This window comes from Lingula anatina, chromosome 6 (assembly GCF_051362555.1).
Source record: "Lingula anatina isolate TDL-2025a chromosome 6, LinAna3.0, whole genome shotgun sequence".
Classification (NCBI taxonomy): Eukaryota; Metazoa; Brachiopoda; class Lingulata; order Lingulida; family Lingulidae; genus Lingula; species Lingula anatina.
In genome coordinates, this window is record NC_141772.1 from 5,130,462 (window position 1) to 5,144,181 (window position 13,720).

General features: G+C 38.9%; 3 protein-coding genes across 3 annotated transcripts; all 3 read left to right on the forward strand.

Moving 5' to 3' along the window:
* The first annotated feature begins 941 nt into the window (after window positions 1-941).
* Window positions 942-7,693, forward strand: LOC106166553 (uncharacterized). The gene is made up of 12 exons (XM_013545154.2): window positions 942-1,494; window positions 2,332-2,443; window positions 2,597-2,691; window positions 3,090-3,285; window positions 3,927-4,076; window positions 4,426-4,517; window positions 5,090-5,303; window positions 5,615-5,782; window positions 6,107-6,180; window positions 6,885-6,958; window positions 7,103-7,227; window positions 7,468-7,693. The coding sequence occupies exons 1-12, from the start codon at window positions 1,384-1,386 to the stop codon at window positions 7,611-7,613; spliced, it is 1,557 nt and encodes a 518-aa protein (XP_013400608.2). The 5' UTR covers window positions 942-1,383; the 3' UTR covers window positions 7,614-7,693.
* Window positions 7,694-8,411: 718 nt separating this feature from the next.
* Window positions 8,412-10,144, forward strand: LOC106166548 (uncharacterized). The gene is made up of 2 exons (XM_013545150.2): window positions 8,412-9,075; window positions 9,273-10,144. The coding sequence occupies exons 1-2, from the start codon at window positions 8,471-8,473 to the stop codon at window positions 9,799-9,801; spliced, it is 1,134 nt and encodes a 377-aa protein (XP_013400604.2). The 5' UTR covers window positions 8,412-8,470; the 3' UTR covers window positions 9,802-10,144.
* A 763-nt stretch (window positions 10,145-10,907) lies between these two features.
* LOC106166566 (ubiquitin thioesterase OTU1) lies at window positions 10,908-13,520 on the forward strand. Its single transcript, XM_013545179.2, has 2 exons — window positions 10,908-11,084; window positions 11,853-13,520. Exon 2 carries the CDS (start codon window positions 11,854-11,856, stop codon window positions 12,772-12,774), a length of 921 nt encoding a protein of 306 aa, XP_013400633.2. The 5' UTR covers window positions 10,908-11,084; window position 11,853; the 3' UTR covers window positions 12,775-13,520.
* Window positions 13,521-13,720: the final 200 nt, after the last annotated feature.

Consider the following 13,720-nt stretch of genomic DNA (forward strand, 5'->3'; position numbering starts at 1 on the left):
ACGACCCCGTTTATTAGTGGGATTGTAGTTTGCGGAGGAAATTAGATTAGTTTGCTAGGGTGGCAATTTCCCCATTGCAGAGCCTTTCTTTTACCGGACTAAGGCTTAGGTTATTTATCTTCCAAGATAGTGTTTTTGTAGAACTTGGATTTAAATGGGCTTTGCCAATAAGCGCTTAAAATATATTGATCAGTGCAAACAAACATTCAAATGGCCTGTGTATACAATTTTCGATTTTCCGGTTGCTCTTTCTTCTGAGTAATTTGTTAAAGCATGGAAAATAGTGGAAAACTCTGCTCAGAGTGAAACATGTCTGAATGTAACTGTTAAAGCTGCCCGTGGTCTTACACCCCATTCTCATAGATTAGATCGACCTACATTGGATCGACCTAACTCCCTGGGGGTTCACGCTAAATATCTGTCAGCCGGGCGGACACGAAAGTTAATTACCCCTTATAGCTTGTAGTAGGCGGGGACGGACACTTAAGGCGGATTATCTGACAGTAATCTAGTGAGACTCCCCGCGGTGATAGATCGATCTAAAAGTTGTGAGAACAGAGCCTTGGACATAATAATGTTATTAGGTCCAAGCCGTGGTTCAACAACAGAAAAAGCAATGAACGTTACTTGCTGCCTTAATTCCACGCACTGCAAACAAATTAAGTACTGTGCTTCCTTTATCAAACCAGGATTATCAAGTATAGGTATCTTTTCCTATCCGTAAAACATTATTATTGTTATACTGTTCTTTTGGGTGTCCTTTAACCTTTAATGTATTCACTGCCATTCAACGGCTAATAAAAAGCATTAACATATACATCCAGGGTCAATACTATAAATTGATACACGCCACTTTCTCCATGGTCACTAATGGACAGGAAGTATCGCTCAATACAAAACACCAAGTCTGAAAATATCTCTTTAATTCCATTGATCTCATTGAGCTTTTTATTACACTGATATTATGTCGCAGATTTGTAAAAGCGCACGTGTGATTTTGTCCTTTTTAGAGTGCCGTATGCGAGAGCCTCTTTAAACAGCGACCGATACAAATCCCATTAGATAAACCGAAAACTAAATGGAATATATGTCTCGAATGACACACATTGATTTTTAGCAACAACAAACTTATAAAGACATTGGGCGATACTGATACTTCATTCTCTGTCTCGCAACGATCACAGTTCAGCGCAGTAAATAATACAATTTCGCATCTGTGTATTAAATATATGTGCACATTTATCATGTATTTGAAGTAGCTTTAAAAGGTTTCATCTGCTGTAAGTTTATATACTGGAAGCTTATATACTGGCAAATTAGTCTCAAAGGCACTGATTTGATGCTTCTCAACACACCGCTGGCGTTCTTGACATCATAAAAAACATGGATGAGCGTTTGGCCGATTTGGCGATTGTCGCCTTAGCGACGTTTATTCTTGTGGAGGCTGGAAGCGACCGATTTTGCCAAACATTTGGAGAGCACATTTACTGCCAGGTAAGTATTGAAAACCCTGGGGGGGGGGGGGGGGGGGGGGGGGGGAGGGGGGGTTCTCGCGGTGATTTCCTAAATTAAGCTTCATTACGCACCTCGGCCCCTGTTTCTGAGAAAAAGGCTTTTGTTTTCACTTAGACAGCTAAAAGCGGGAGGTTACTGTATTTTACAAGTCGAATTTGTGACATTGCCAAAGAGTGTTTTACGAACGATTAGATAACAATGGAATATTGTTTTGTAGTTTACATATCGGAGTAGTTTGTTTCCAACAACAGAAGTGAAAAACATCATTTAGATGAGAACAGTTTGCTTCGGGGATCAATTTCAAAAATAGACAATCGTCCCGTTTGGTAAATATCGTGTATTACTCGTACATGTAGATACATAGCAGCCTTTTTCGACTTGAGCCATTTTGTAAAGCGGATTTGTCAAACGGATCCCTGAAAATTCTTAAACAGAAACTTACGCCGCGATGATTCATAGATGCAGTGGACAAATTCAATTATCGTATTTTCTATTGTCTTTCTTTCTCACAACACCTTCTCGTCAATATAGGCTGCAGTAACCTATGATTGATTCTTACTCCTACTACACGACATATCGTGTTGTTTCATAGAACCTAGTTTAGTTCAATCTTATGAAAATTTATGAAAATCTAAAGAATATTAAGTAGTATTTATTTAATAAGTCATTGATTTCTTATTTCTTTATTATTAGTCTTTAAGATCACAAAGCATTTGTACATCTTTGGTAACCATAAAGAAGGGGTATTGTAAGTTTTGTTCACAATAATTAATACAGTGATATATATCTTTATCTATATCTATATTTTCATTACAGAGAAATTCAACCACAACCACGGAGTGTATGCAGGAATGTGGCAGAGAGCACTGTCTAGATGGCACGTTCGTCAATAAGACCAAAACATGCTTCACTAGGTTCAACAACACACGTGAGTAGTGCGCTGTTATTAATTAATTAATTAATTAATTAATTAATTAATTAATTAATAATTACTTTGTGAACAATAAGAAGAAATTCTGTCTTTATTTATCCATCTATTAATCTATCCATTCATTAATTTGTTAAGTTGCTTTTAATTAAGGTATCGGGGATTGCGAGAACATAGGAACAGTCAATATTCAGCATTGGACGTACTCCGTAGGTTGGGCTTCCGGCGTTAATAACGCGAAGATACTGGTGAGTTCAATTGGCTAGTCTAATAAACGTCACAATCAAAATTTTCTTGGATGGATTTGACAATCCACAGTGTGCTAAGTGGCCGAGCCATTCCTATTAGGTGGCACGCGGTCTTTTAAAGTATCCTATATTCGGGAATTTCTCACCAAATCGAACTTTTCTTGAAAACTAAACTTTTTTTCCAACTCGAACCGTCCCTGGACTTGGATTCGATGTTCCATGCCGTTTCAAATTAAATAATTGAGTTCTAAATGACTTGCAAGTAACTTAGAAACATTACTAATTATTTTCACGACACGCTTACGTGTGAGACGCAATTAAATGCAGTTAACTCCCTTCCCCAAGTCATTTGTTAAATCTTTCACCCACCCTTGAACAACTTAACTTTATTTTACTAGCACGTCGACTACGAGAAGATATACGATTTCACCGGATTGAGGGTGCGCTTTGCAGGCAATTTACGTTCAGGAACCTCAGCGAATCACGGCTCGGAATTTTATTTCAAATTCAATGATGCCCGGTGCACTTCACCCCACGACATTGACTACATTCACTGGGACAAGCGCGGCGCTAATCACCACATCCATGGAGAATGTACGTACTTTACTAATAGCTTTAATAGTTATCCCCGCCAAGGAGGTTATGTTTTCACTCTGTTTGTCATCAACATAACTCAAAAAGTTATAGACCGATTTTGATGAAATTTTCAGGAACTGTCAGAAGTGGGCCAAGGATGAGATGATTAGTTGGTGGTGATCCGGATCAACAATCAATCAATAATCAATAATCAATAATAATCAAAAATCGCTGCCTTGGCGAAGGTCTGCGCTCTCGGAGTGCATTTCTAGTTTTAATATGTTATATGCCGTCTAATTCTTCTATAATTTAATTTTTATCTTCTGTTGCGCCTTTACTCTTAATTCCGTTATTTCTATCCTCCTGTTTTTTTTTTCTCAGTCTTTGACCATTTCATAAAGTTAACACAAGTTTTCTCAAGTAGCGCTATATCTTAGCAATACAACTGTACCGGTACGCTTTGTTCTAACATGTTATTAGGCTTTTGGACTCCCTTTTGCAAGTTAAGCAGAAGTTAGTTGGGTCGTGTCTGGGGTCTTTGTTTGTGTTACTTTTTCGCATAATCTTGCCAGGCTATTCAGTTTTTAATCTCTCGAAACATACAGGTACATCCGTACAGCTAAGATATAACGTTTAATTTAAAAATGTATTATTTTCAGTTGAAGGTATATGTGAGAATCTCCCAGCCGGCTCGATAAGGATCAAGTTCATGGTAACCCAACTGCCCGGCCGCAGTAACGATGCCTATACTGGTTGGAGTGAAGAAGACAGCTTGACAGTCGAGGAAGTGGACATGAGAGGCAACACAAGTAACTGAGAATCCGTTCTCTTCAATTTTCACCTGAACACGGTGTAGTTACTTAAACGTTCCGTGATAAACCGGGGTCACAGATTGATTTTTTTCCTCTAGATTTTTTTATTTTTTATTTTGAAAACTTATCAGTCCTTTTAATATACACGTTTCAGTACAATATAACAATACTGTTTCATTGAAGAAAATCGAAAGCGGTCGAGGCAAGATCGCGTGGACAAAGCTGTTCTGCTTTGTGTATAATTTTTTCAGACAAGTGCGCAAACTCGTATGAGAGAGAGAGAGAGAGTTCAGTCTGTTATGTTTGTGTTTTGGAAATAAATATAACTAAACTATTTTCTTTATAGCACCATGCGCTCACTTGAATACACTCAATGTTAAACAACATTCCATTGAATCAATGGCAGATGAAACTAACAACGGGACCTTGAATGCTACGGTAAGCCTGTTACTATTCTATTTACAGGTAAAGAGGTTTTAGAAAAGAATACCTGAACCGAAATTGTGTGAGAGATAAATATAGTATTATAATTATATATTTGGTCATAGACCGCCCACTTTTTACTTGCTTTTGCCCATTAAATTGAAGAAAAAAATGGTCAGTAAGTTTTCATGACAAGATTTTATGACTCGTTGCATTTGCCTTTCTAAATTTTATTGCTCTTTTAGCTTGGCTGGTGTGACAACCGTACAATTTGATTATAGAGAAATCAATTTTCCTTTATTCTCATGATATTAACTTCTAGTTGGCGGCTTAGGGTTCATTCGCAATCTTTCTATCGATCCGACTCCGACCCAGTTGAATACTTCCCCACGGGGAATCTATTCAATGTCTTTTAGCTTTTTAGTGGGTCGCCATATTTGACCCGCGGACTAGTTAGTCTACTGTTCTGAAGGCAGCCTTATATACCAGAAGTTCTCTGACTGTTCAGTGTACCTCAGTTGTACATATATTTTATAATATAGAATATATAATATTCAATTATTTATGCCACGTTTTTCTATGTTAAGGTGTTTACGTTCACTAAAGAGGCCCACGATACAGCAATTAGACTTCGATGGATAGGTTCTCTTTTTGGCAAGAAGAGCGCAGAAGGACCCGCCTGCTTAAGGTTTTTCTTCACCATCAACGGAAAAGAATGCCGCCGTTCCGGACCGATAGATGGCGCAATGGCTTGGCTGGAGGACACCAATTCTAACACTGAGATGCAAATTACTAAAATTAGTAAGAATTTTCTTTTCTTTTCATTTCGCCCCCCCCCCCCCCCAATTGTTTTTTAAATAGTGTCATGTGCTAAAACTTTTGCTGGGTACTGCAGGACAAACCAATTGACCGCAGCCCACTACTTTTTATTGAAAATATAATTCCTTAAGTTATGCGAGTTAGAAGAGTTTGGATAATCTTGTAAATGTTGATGACACTCAAAAATATTTTTTTAAAAAAGAAGAGTTTGGACGATCTTGTAAATGTTGATGACAGTCAAAAATATTTTTTTAAAAGAAAATATGTTCTGATAAGCAATTCTCTCATTTAAGTTGAGGGTATATGCGAAAACCTGCTCGCGGGATCGCACCAGATAGCCCTGAACACCGGGGACTGTCTTCACGGGGACTACCAGCGCATGGAAGCCAAGACAGGGGACATGGGGACCTCCAGGATTATAGCAGAAGAAATTAGGCTGAGAAGGCAACAGGGAACACGAGGTTGTTTTCTTAAAAAAGCTTATTAATTTCATCGTCACCCCCCCCCCCCCCCCCCCCCCACTCATCTGTCTACCTACCCATCCAGCACTCAAAATACACTCAAAATAGACTTGTTGGTAACTTGAGGATTTCGCTTATTTATAATACTGTGCTTATGTTGAAGGAGATAAATTCACCCAGTTTAGAGTCCGGTTTTTAGGCCAATTTCCAATGCCAGATAAAAGTATATGGGGGTCCTCGTTATTTGTCTTATTCTAAAGATCTGCATATAAACATAAAGATAAGAACAAGTATACATGTAATTTTTAACGCTTAATATTTCAGCTCCCAATTCCGTATTCAACATTCGCTACTGGAACTGGTACAATCTGAACATCACAGGAGATGGAGAAATCGTGGTAAGTACTGGACCTTTCAGAAATGAGTTAGTGCGAACTTAACCTAGCTATAGTGCGCGCTAATTCCACGGGGACTCTCGCTGCATGCAATCAGATTAACAGACTATCGCCTACTTTTGTTTTCAACACACTCGTATAGTCACCAGGTTCTGTACATTCTTCTCAACGTCAGGAGGAGGCGTGTTGGTCAGTGAATCTGATTGCATTCAGCAAGAGTCCCAGGGGAGGCGGTAGGCACAAGTTAGTAAACGCCCCATAGGCCTATACCATAATTTTAATCACATATCTAGCTAACACTTCTCTCACAACGATCGAAATTTTAATTTTAAGTAATATTTTTTCCAAATAGATTTTGGTCGTCTTTAGTAAGTATTTTGAACAGTGATTTGCTGTTATGCGAGCTTTATACCTATGTTGTCAGGGAATGATATCGTCGATATAACGATATAATTCCCTGGTTTGGTCTAATGCCCGTATCCTAATACTAAGCTGAATCTGCGAAAATAGTCCGCATAGAGCGTTAAATCTCATTTTGGGACACACATACACACACACACACACACACACACACACACACACAGAGAGAGAGAGAGAGAGAGAGAGAGAGAGAGAGAGAAAGAGAACAGTTGACTGGATGTTAAAAAGTTTGACTGTTTTTATTCACTTTGAATTGAGTAATAAGTAATTATTTCATCTCTCCTCAGCGCGTTATTTACCCAAAGATGTCGGCCTCTAGTGGATTACGACTTTACATGAACGGTGTGGCTATGACGTCTACGTAAGTCTTCTAATACAGAAATCTTCTTTACGAATTTCAAGTAGTAAATGATAACGATATCACTTTTACAAGTAAAAGATAATAACCAAAATAAATGTTTATTTCGTAACGAAGTCCTCTAATACATTTGAAATGGTTTGACAGAAATGGTGGCACTTGCGCGAAGTGGAAATTTCTGTACAATGGTGGAGCTTGCCCAGAAGCGAACCACGATATCAATGGTCTATACTTACAGGCTCACACCTATCAACACATGATGCCTATTTCAGGTTGGTCTAGTCTTTTAATGTGCGACGTCTTGGCCATTAATAATAATAGCGCGCACGTACGAGAGAGCTGACCTTTATATTCGTCCGAACGTTGCGTCTTACTAAAACTGCAGAGTCATTCTTTCGCTGTTTTCTAAAATTTACTGATTAAAATTCGGTTAAATATATACTAACCTAAGAATTGACATTTCAATATATCGTCACTGAAATAAATTGAAATAACACGTGTTCTGGTTTCAGTGAGCGGTATCTGTAGAGGTCTGGGTGCGGGCAACCTAGCCATTACTTTAGATTGCGAGAGCTGTGCCAATAGACAAATCATAAATCCCGTGACTGGGTGGGAGACGACTCTCTCCGTGACCGCGGAGGAGGTGGAGCTGGCTTAGGCTCACTTTGGACACATATTTCGCGCTCAAGTCTTTCCGTACTTTTAATTTCAACGTAACTTAAATCAAATAGTTTTAATCATTTTACTTTAGATTGCGAGAGCTGTGCCAATAGACAAATCATAAATCCCGTGACTGGGTGGGAGACGACTCTCTCCGTGACCGCGGAGGAGGTGGAGCTGGCTTAGGCTCACTTTGGACACATATTTCGCGCTCAAGTCTTTCCGTACTTTTAATTTCAACGTAACTTAAATCAAATAGTTTTAATCATTTTTTCCTTGTCTTATACTTGCGTGTAAAATTATAATATTAACTGAGTTTTAGTCTCCTTAGAATGAATATTATTATAATCAGTATTATTACTGAGCCTGGCGAAATGAGGCTACATGTACCGAAAGAAGCATTTTATCATTTAAATTTGGGTGTCTCGTTAATTTCACGGTTTATTTAAAGGCCTAGACTTGTTCTTTTAGCCTGTGGACTGCGTTTTGATATAGAAAAAAGTTATCAAGTTGCATTGGTAACGATATTCCTACCTTCACAACGTATTTTTCGGTTTGGAAATTGACCTCTCTCGATTTGATTTCATTGACATGTATTTATATCGTTGTAACTGTGATATATTTTGTATTAAAATGTGTATATTACTATCTCAATAACTATTAATCAATCGATATCGGCCAATAGGAAAATAAAAGGCCTCCGAATCTCAGGGGCCACGCTTCAACGCTGCCTTATCTTATCGCTGTCAGCAAATCAAGTGCGTTATCTTTATCAGTCACATACTTTGAACCTAACCTTTCGCTGAGTGTGTCAAAATGTTACAGCAGCACTGACAAATCAACCCAAGCACAAACATGGCAGTTCCTGAACGTGACATAGATTTTATTGCGACATACTCGGCAGGATGGCGAAAACCACGTTCCAAACCGTCTTCTCGATACCACAGTAGCTCCGAGTATCCCCCGTCGCTTACGTCATCAGTGGGGACGACGCGGAAGAAACGACACGTTCTCGAATTCAAGGCGTCGTCCGAGCTCGATCAAAGCGAAGTGAAACTAACTGGTGTCACGGTGTCCCCAAATGGTGACATTGCTGTCGTGGACAGCGGGAATAAAACCGTGAAACTGTTTACAGAAAAGGGGAAGTATAAAAGGGAGTTCGGACAGGACGTGCAATTCGAAGAAAAACCCCTGGGCCTCCATCAGAGCGCAAACGGCGTGGGAAGTGACGACGATCCAGACAATGTCTTTGACTCTGAGGTAGATAGTGACCGAGGCTTCTCTAACACAATCGGTGGCTCATCCAACACAATCAGGTGCAAGGTGCCTGGTTCTCTGCTCCGGGGGCCGTGGGATATTGCCACACTGCAGGACGGTGATTTTGCTGTCACAGACATTAAAGAATCGTGCCTGAAAATTTTCACTCCTGAGGGGCATTTTGTACGGCGGTTAGGCCAAGGGTGAGAATATTTTTTATATTTTCTTTTTTATCGGATCTTAGAACAAAGCGTTTCAAAAACTGCATGGTGAGCAATTTCTGCATTGCGTTCACCAAATATATTACACAGTACACTAGTACTTAATGGGACGGAGAATTATAATTTTATAGAAATCAACAAATCCTATGTCACTTTAGTGCGTTTTTCATCAATTCCAGTAACCTTGCCTATCCACGAGGTGTAGCAATGGACAAACGCGGATGTTTCGTCGTCACCGACTGTCCGCCCACCAGGGGTCAGCAGCGCATACGCGTGTTCACCCCTGATGGGCAATGCGTCAAGGTATTACCGGCTCGTAAAGGCATGACCCTACCATTCGCTCGTCCAATGTATCTGACAACGGAATCCCACAACGCCAGGACCATCGTCTCTGATATGTGGTCCAACACAATCCAAGTGCTGAACTCGACGGGACACGAGGCGTTCAGATACGGGGGGTTTGGCAACGGAGAGGAACAGTTGATGGCTCCGCACGGAATCTGTAGTGACGGGCTTGGGCGAATCTTCATCGCCGATCATCTGAATCATAGGATCTGCATGGTGAAGTTAGACGAACAAGAGGGAACTTTCTTGAACTACCTGGCCACCAAATCTGACGGTCTTCGCCTGCCGACAGCTTTAGCGTTTTCACCAACTACAGGGCATCTCGTTGTAACTGAACTAGAAGGAATGGTTAAAATATTTTAGAGAGAATAGAAAAAGAAAAACAAATTAAAAGTGAATCAATTGAATTTGATGGGATAGAACTATTTGGAGCACTTTGAATTCTGTCAAATATCAGCGAAAAAGTAAATAAAAGGAACCCAGCATATACTGTATTTACAAATTTTTACACACAGACCCGAATACATGTAGTAAAAAAACTGAAAAAGGACGCTTATTTATAATGATAATTAATATTAAATTGTTGTATGTTATTCTTCATCATCATTGTCATAGCAATTTAGATAAAGTGTTTTGGTAGGCCTATTACTTTAATTTTTTATAGAGTTAAATCCAGTCCATTGAAAGATAATAAAGGGAAGATCAGAAACACTATAAAATGTCTAATTCAAGTGCAGGGATGGGTTGAGCAATTCAGGGGCGGATCCAGGATTATTTGAAGGGAGGGGGGTCCATTTTTTTTAGGATTATAGGCCTCGGATGCGAAGCCGACCCTTGCGCCTCTTGGTGTGGGGTTCGATGTTTTGGAGGGCAAGCGATGCCATTGGTGCAGTTTACAACTATGATTCAACTCTTCATAATTAAAATATCAAAAGGGCCTAAGGGGAATATTGATGTGATTTTTTCCAGAAACCGAAGAGGGGGGGGGGGTCAGGCCCCCCCCTGACACCCAATAAAAATCCGCCACTGCAGTCCTTAAGTAGTTTTTTCTATTTTCCAAGGAAATTTATGCTACAGTAGTAGGCCTACAATGTAGGCCCTATGTTTGTTACGGAAATCTAAAATAGCATATACAGTACCTTTAGGCCTAAGCCACGTGCGCAAGTAACGCAACTCCCTTTTATAGTAGGGGGAAAATGTACCGGTTTTCAAGTCTACAGGCACAAAAAAAAAAAAAAAAAAAAAAAAAAAAAAAAAAAATTTAGGCCTACAATGTAGCCTATATATATATATATACATGTATAGGGGCCTAGTTATAATGGCAGCGCGATGTTATTTTCCCCATCTTAAATGGTTGTTTTGCACCCTATTGAAGCTGCAGCAAGAATAGGGCGAATCCCGTTTACGTCATACTAAACCATCAAAACCAGCAATTTTAAAGTTATAACTTTTTTTGTCACTACGTGCAGATTATAAATTTATGATTTGGGGAAATCCCAAATCTACTCTATTATGGTGACGTCATCGATAATAACCCCGTAATCTGATGACGTAGAGCTCACAGGAAGTATTTCCGGGGAAGACAAAGTTGGAGGTCGTCGGTATATTTGTGCTTCTGATTTACCTATGGGAGCCTAAAAATTCAGGTTTGTGTATGCAATTTCACTAAAATACCAATAGCAACAGAAAATCCTATAATTTGGTTAATATCTCTTAATCCATAGAGCAAGAAACCACTGTGACGTGCACTCGGCTTCACCTGTCACGGCAAAGTTTGAGATTGTTATGTCTGCCGAAAAAATTACGAAAAAAGGTCGGGTGATTCATGAGAATGAAAAGCATTAAAGTTTGAATTTGATCGGCAAAATGTTATTTGAAAGCACATTTAAATATTACGAGATCCGAGTTCATTACAGGGGTGTGAATGTGCAGTAAAATCTTATTGGTAAAGGAGTTTCCAAGTTAAATAAAAAATTAAAATTGGTTATTAAATTTACAAACTTATTTATTTGAATAGCAGAGATATTGTCCAAGTCACCACATAACTTAATTTTGATAAAAATTAAAAATTTAAATAATAGAAATAATCATAATGGTTTAGTGAAAAAGGAGAGGGTTTGACCACAAAAAATTATGCAGTTGTATTCCTGTTTAGTATTTATGTATTTTGATATGTACAATATGTCATAATACTAAGTTGCCATGAAAGATTAGGGTGCACATAACTGGTAAGTGATGGTCAGATAGTGAGTCAGCTGCATGTTGTCGGCTCTCATGTTGTCTTTTTTGCACGCCTTTCACCTCAGCTCCCACACTGCTAGAATGCAGAAATCAGTTTTCTATCATGAGGCAATTTTTTTTTAAATTTTTCACATCAGTAGGATTTTGAATTTTCTTAATTTCTTCCTCCACAGAATGGCCAGCAAGATAAGTCTACGATGCAAGTCACAGAAAGGTCAAGCTATTCTTCAGGGATTGACTTCAGAGTCCACAGTGCAGCAGCTAAAAGCCAAACTGGCAGAGGCCAGTGGTATACAGGCTGCCCACCTAAAGATTAGGAGTGGATTTCCTCCAAAGCTAATACCTCTAGATCACAATGCCCAGAATCTGAGTGATCTGCCTATCAAGTCTGGAGACACTTTGATCGTTGAAGAGGACACTGCTGCTAAGGTTGCTAGGGAAGATAAATTCTTGAACAACTTCCAGGCCCAAATGCAACAGAACATGGGAATTCTAATGAGAAAGGTGGTGCCAGCTGATAACTCTTGTTTGTTCACTAGTGTTGCATTTGTTTTACACGATGGAAATCCTGAACCTAAATCCGCTCCCTTTATGAGGCAGAAAATTGCCAAGGCTGTCTCTGATGACCCAGTTACGTACAATGAGGCATTTCTTGGGCGAAAGAATGACTCTTACTGCGCTTATATCCTCAGTGATGATACTTGGGGAGGTGCTATTGAATTATCCATTTTCTCTAAGCTTCTTCAGCTAGAAATAGACGTAGTAGACACCCAGACAGGACGCATAGATCGGTTTGGGGAAGACAAATTTTATCGCACTCGTGTTCTGTTGATTTACGATGGAACGCACTACGATCCTCTTATGATGGAATCAATTGATGCTTCCCAACCTCCTCAGACACGTTTTCCAATTACAAATGATGTGGTATTATCCCAGGCAATGGAAATTGCAGCTGAAGCCAAAGCCAGCAGGAATTACACCGATACTAGTAAATTTACATTAAAATGCTCAGCATGTGAGATTGGACTAGTGGGACAGAATGAGGCAACAGAGCATGCCCGGCTAACAGGTCACACTAATTTCTGTGAATACTGATGTTAAGAGACAGAGTCAAATTCGTTTTTAACTATCACAGTGGATAGCCAAACGAGAATCGAGTGTTCAAAAAGTTAAAACCTTTCAATTTCTACATGTAATTGAAGGTAACTCTGTGACTTTCTTCGGTGTGTGTTACATGTGTAATGAGAGACTTGAGTACTGTTCATCAATGTTTCAGTAATAGTACTGTCCCTTTTTTTTTCAACTTGAAGTTATGATCATTATCAACAGGCTACATGGCTAAACTTCCATCAGAAGATTCCAGTGTCTCTTGCTATCCCGACCAGTGAAATTGAAGGAATTAGTGAATTTACATTGTAGTCTGTAGCATAGATCTACATTTTATTGAACCTGTCCCTGTGGATATTGAAGTGGTAGAAATAGTAGCAATTTATCATCATTCAGTGCAAAATATAGGCACACATTTAAATGCAATTGCAGTAGATGTTATGATCAAATGTAATAGGTATGTAAGAGGATGCTGGATGATATGCAAATAGACTTCATGTAACTGAAGCATAAAAGTTTATCAAAATGGCTACGTGCTTTAATACCTGTGCTTTGTTAGTTGATGTTTTACTGTATTATGGAAAGATGTAAACTTTGTGTCTTTTGAGTTTGATATATGTAAAATATTATGATATAGCTTCATTTAAATTTCTTGTGAAATGGAAAAGGAAGAAAAGAACATATCATTATGTAATGTTATGTTTGGAGAAATTACAACTTATTTATTTTGCTTATTGTTTGTTCGTTTAATTTTCTTGTTAATGGCAGTCTGTGTGCTTCAAATTACAACAAAAGGAAGAATTTGTAGGACATGTAGACTAAAAGCCTCAATTATTTGTTTTGCAGATGTACCCCAAATTTACATTTTACTGAAGCCCTGCAACCAATCTATCAAAACCACTGTGCATATAACTTAGCTAGAGAAATAGATCAC

Excerpts from the sequence above, each read along its gene's own strand:
- LOC106166553 (XM_013545154.2), top strand. The coding sequence starts at position 1,384 with ATGGATGAGCGTTTGGCCGATTTGGCGATTGTCGCCTTAGCGACGTTT. Across the intron at positions 2,444-2,596 it reads CACTAGGTTCAACAACACAC|GTATCGGGGATTGCGAGAAC; the intron begins GTGAGTAGTGCG and ends CTTTTAATTAAG. Across the intron at positions 4,077-4,425 it reads GGACATGAGAGGCAACACAA|CACCATGCGCTCACTTGAAT; the intron begins GTAACTGAGAAT and ends TTTTCTTTATAG.
- LOC106166548 (XM_013545150.2), top strand. The coding sequence starts at position 8,471 with ATGGCAGTTCCTGAACGTGACATAGATTTTATTGCGACATACTCGGCA. Across the intron at positions 9,076-9,272 it reads GTACGGCGGTTAGGCCAAGG|TAACCTTGCCTATCCACGAG; the intron begins GTGAGAATATTT and ends CATCAATTCCAG.
- LOC106166566 (XM_013545179.2), top strand. The coding sequence starts at position 11,854 with ATGGCCAGCAAGATAAGTCTACGATGCAAGTCACAGAAAGGTCAAGCT.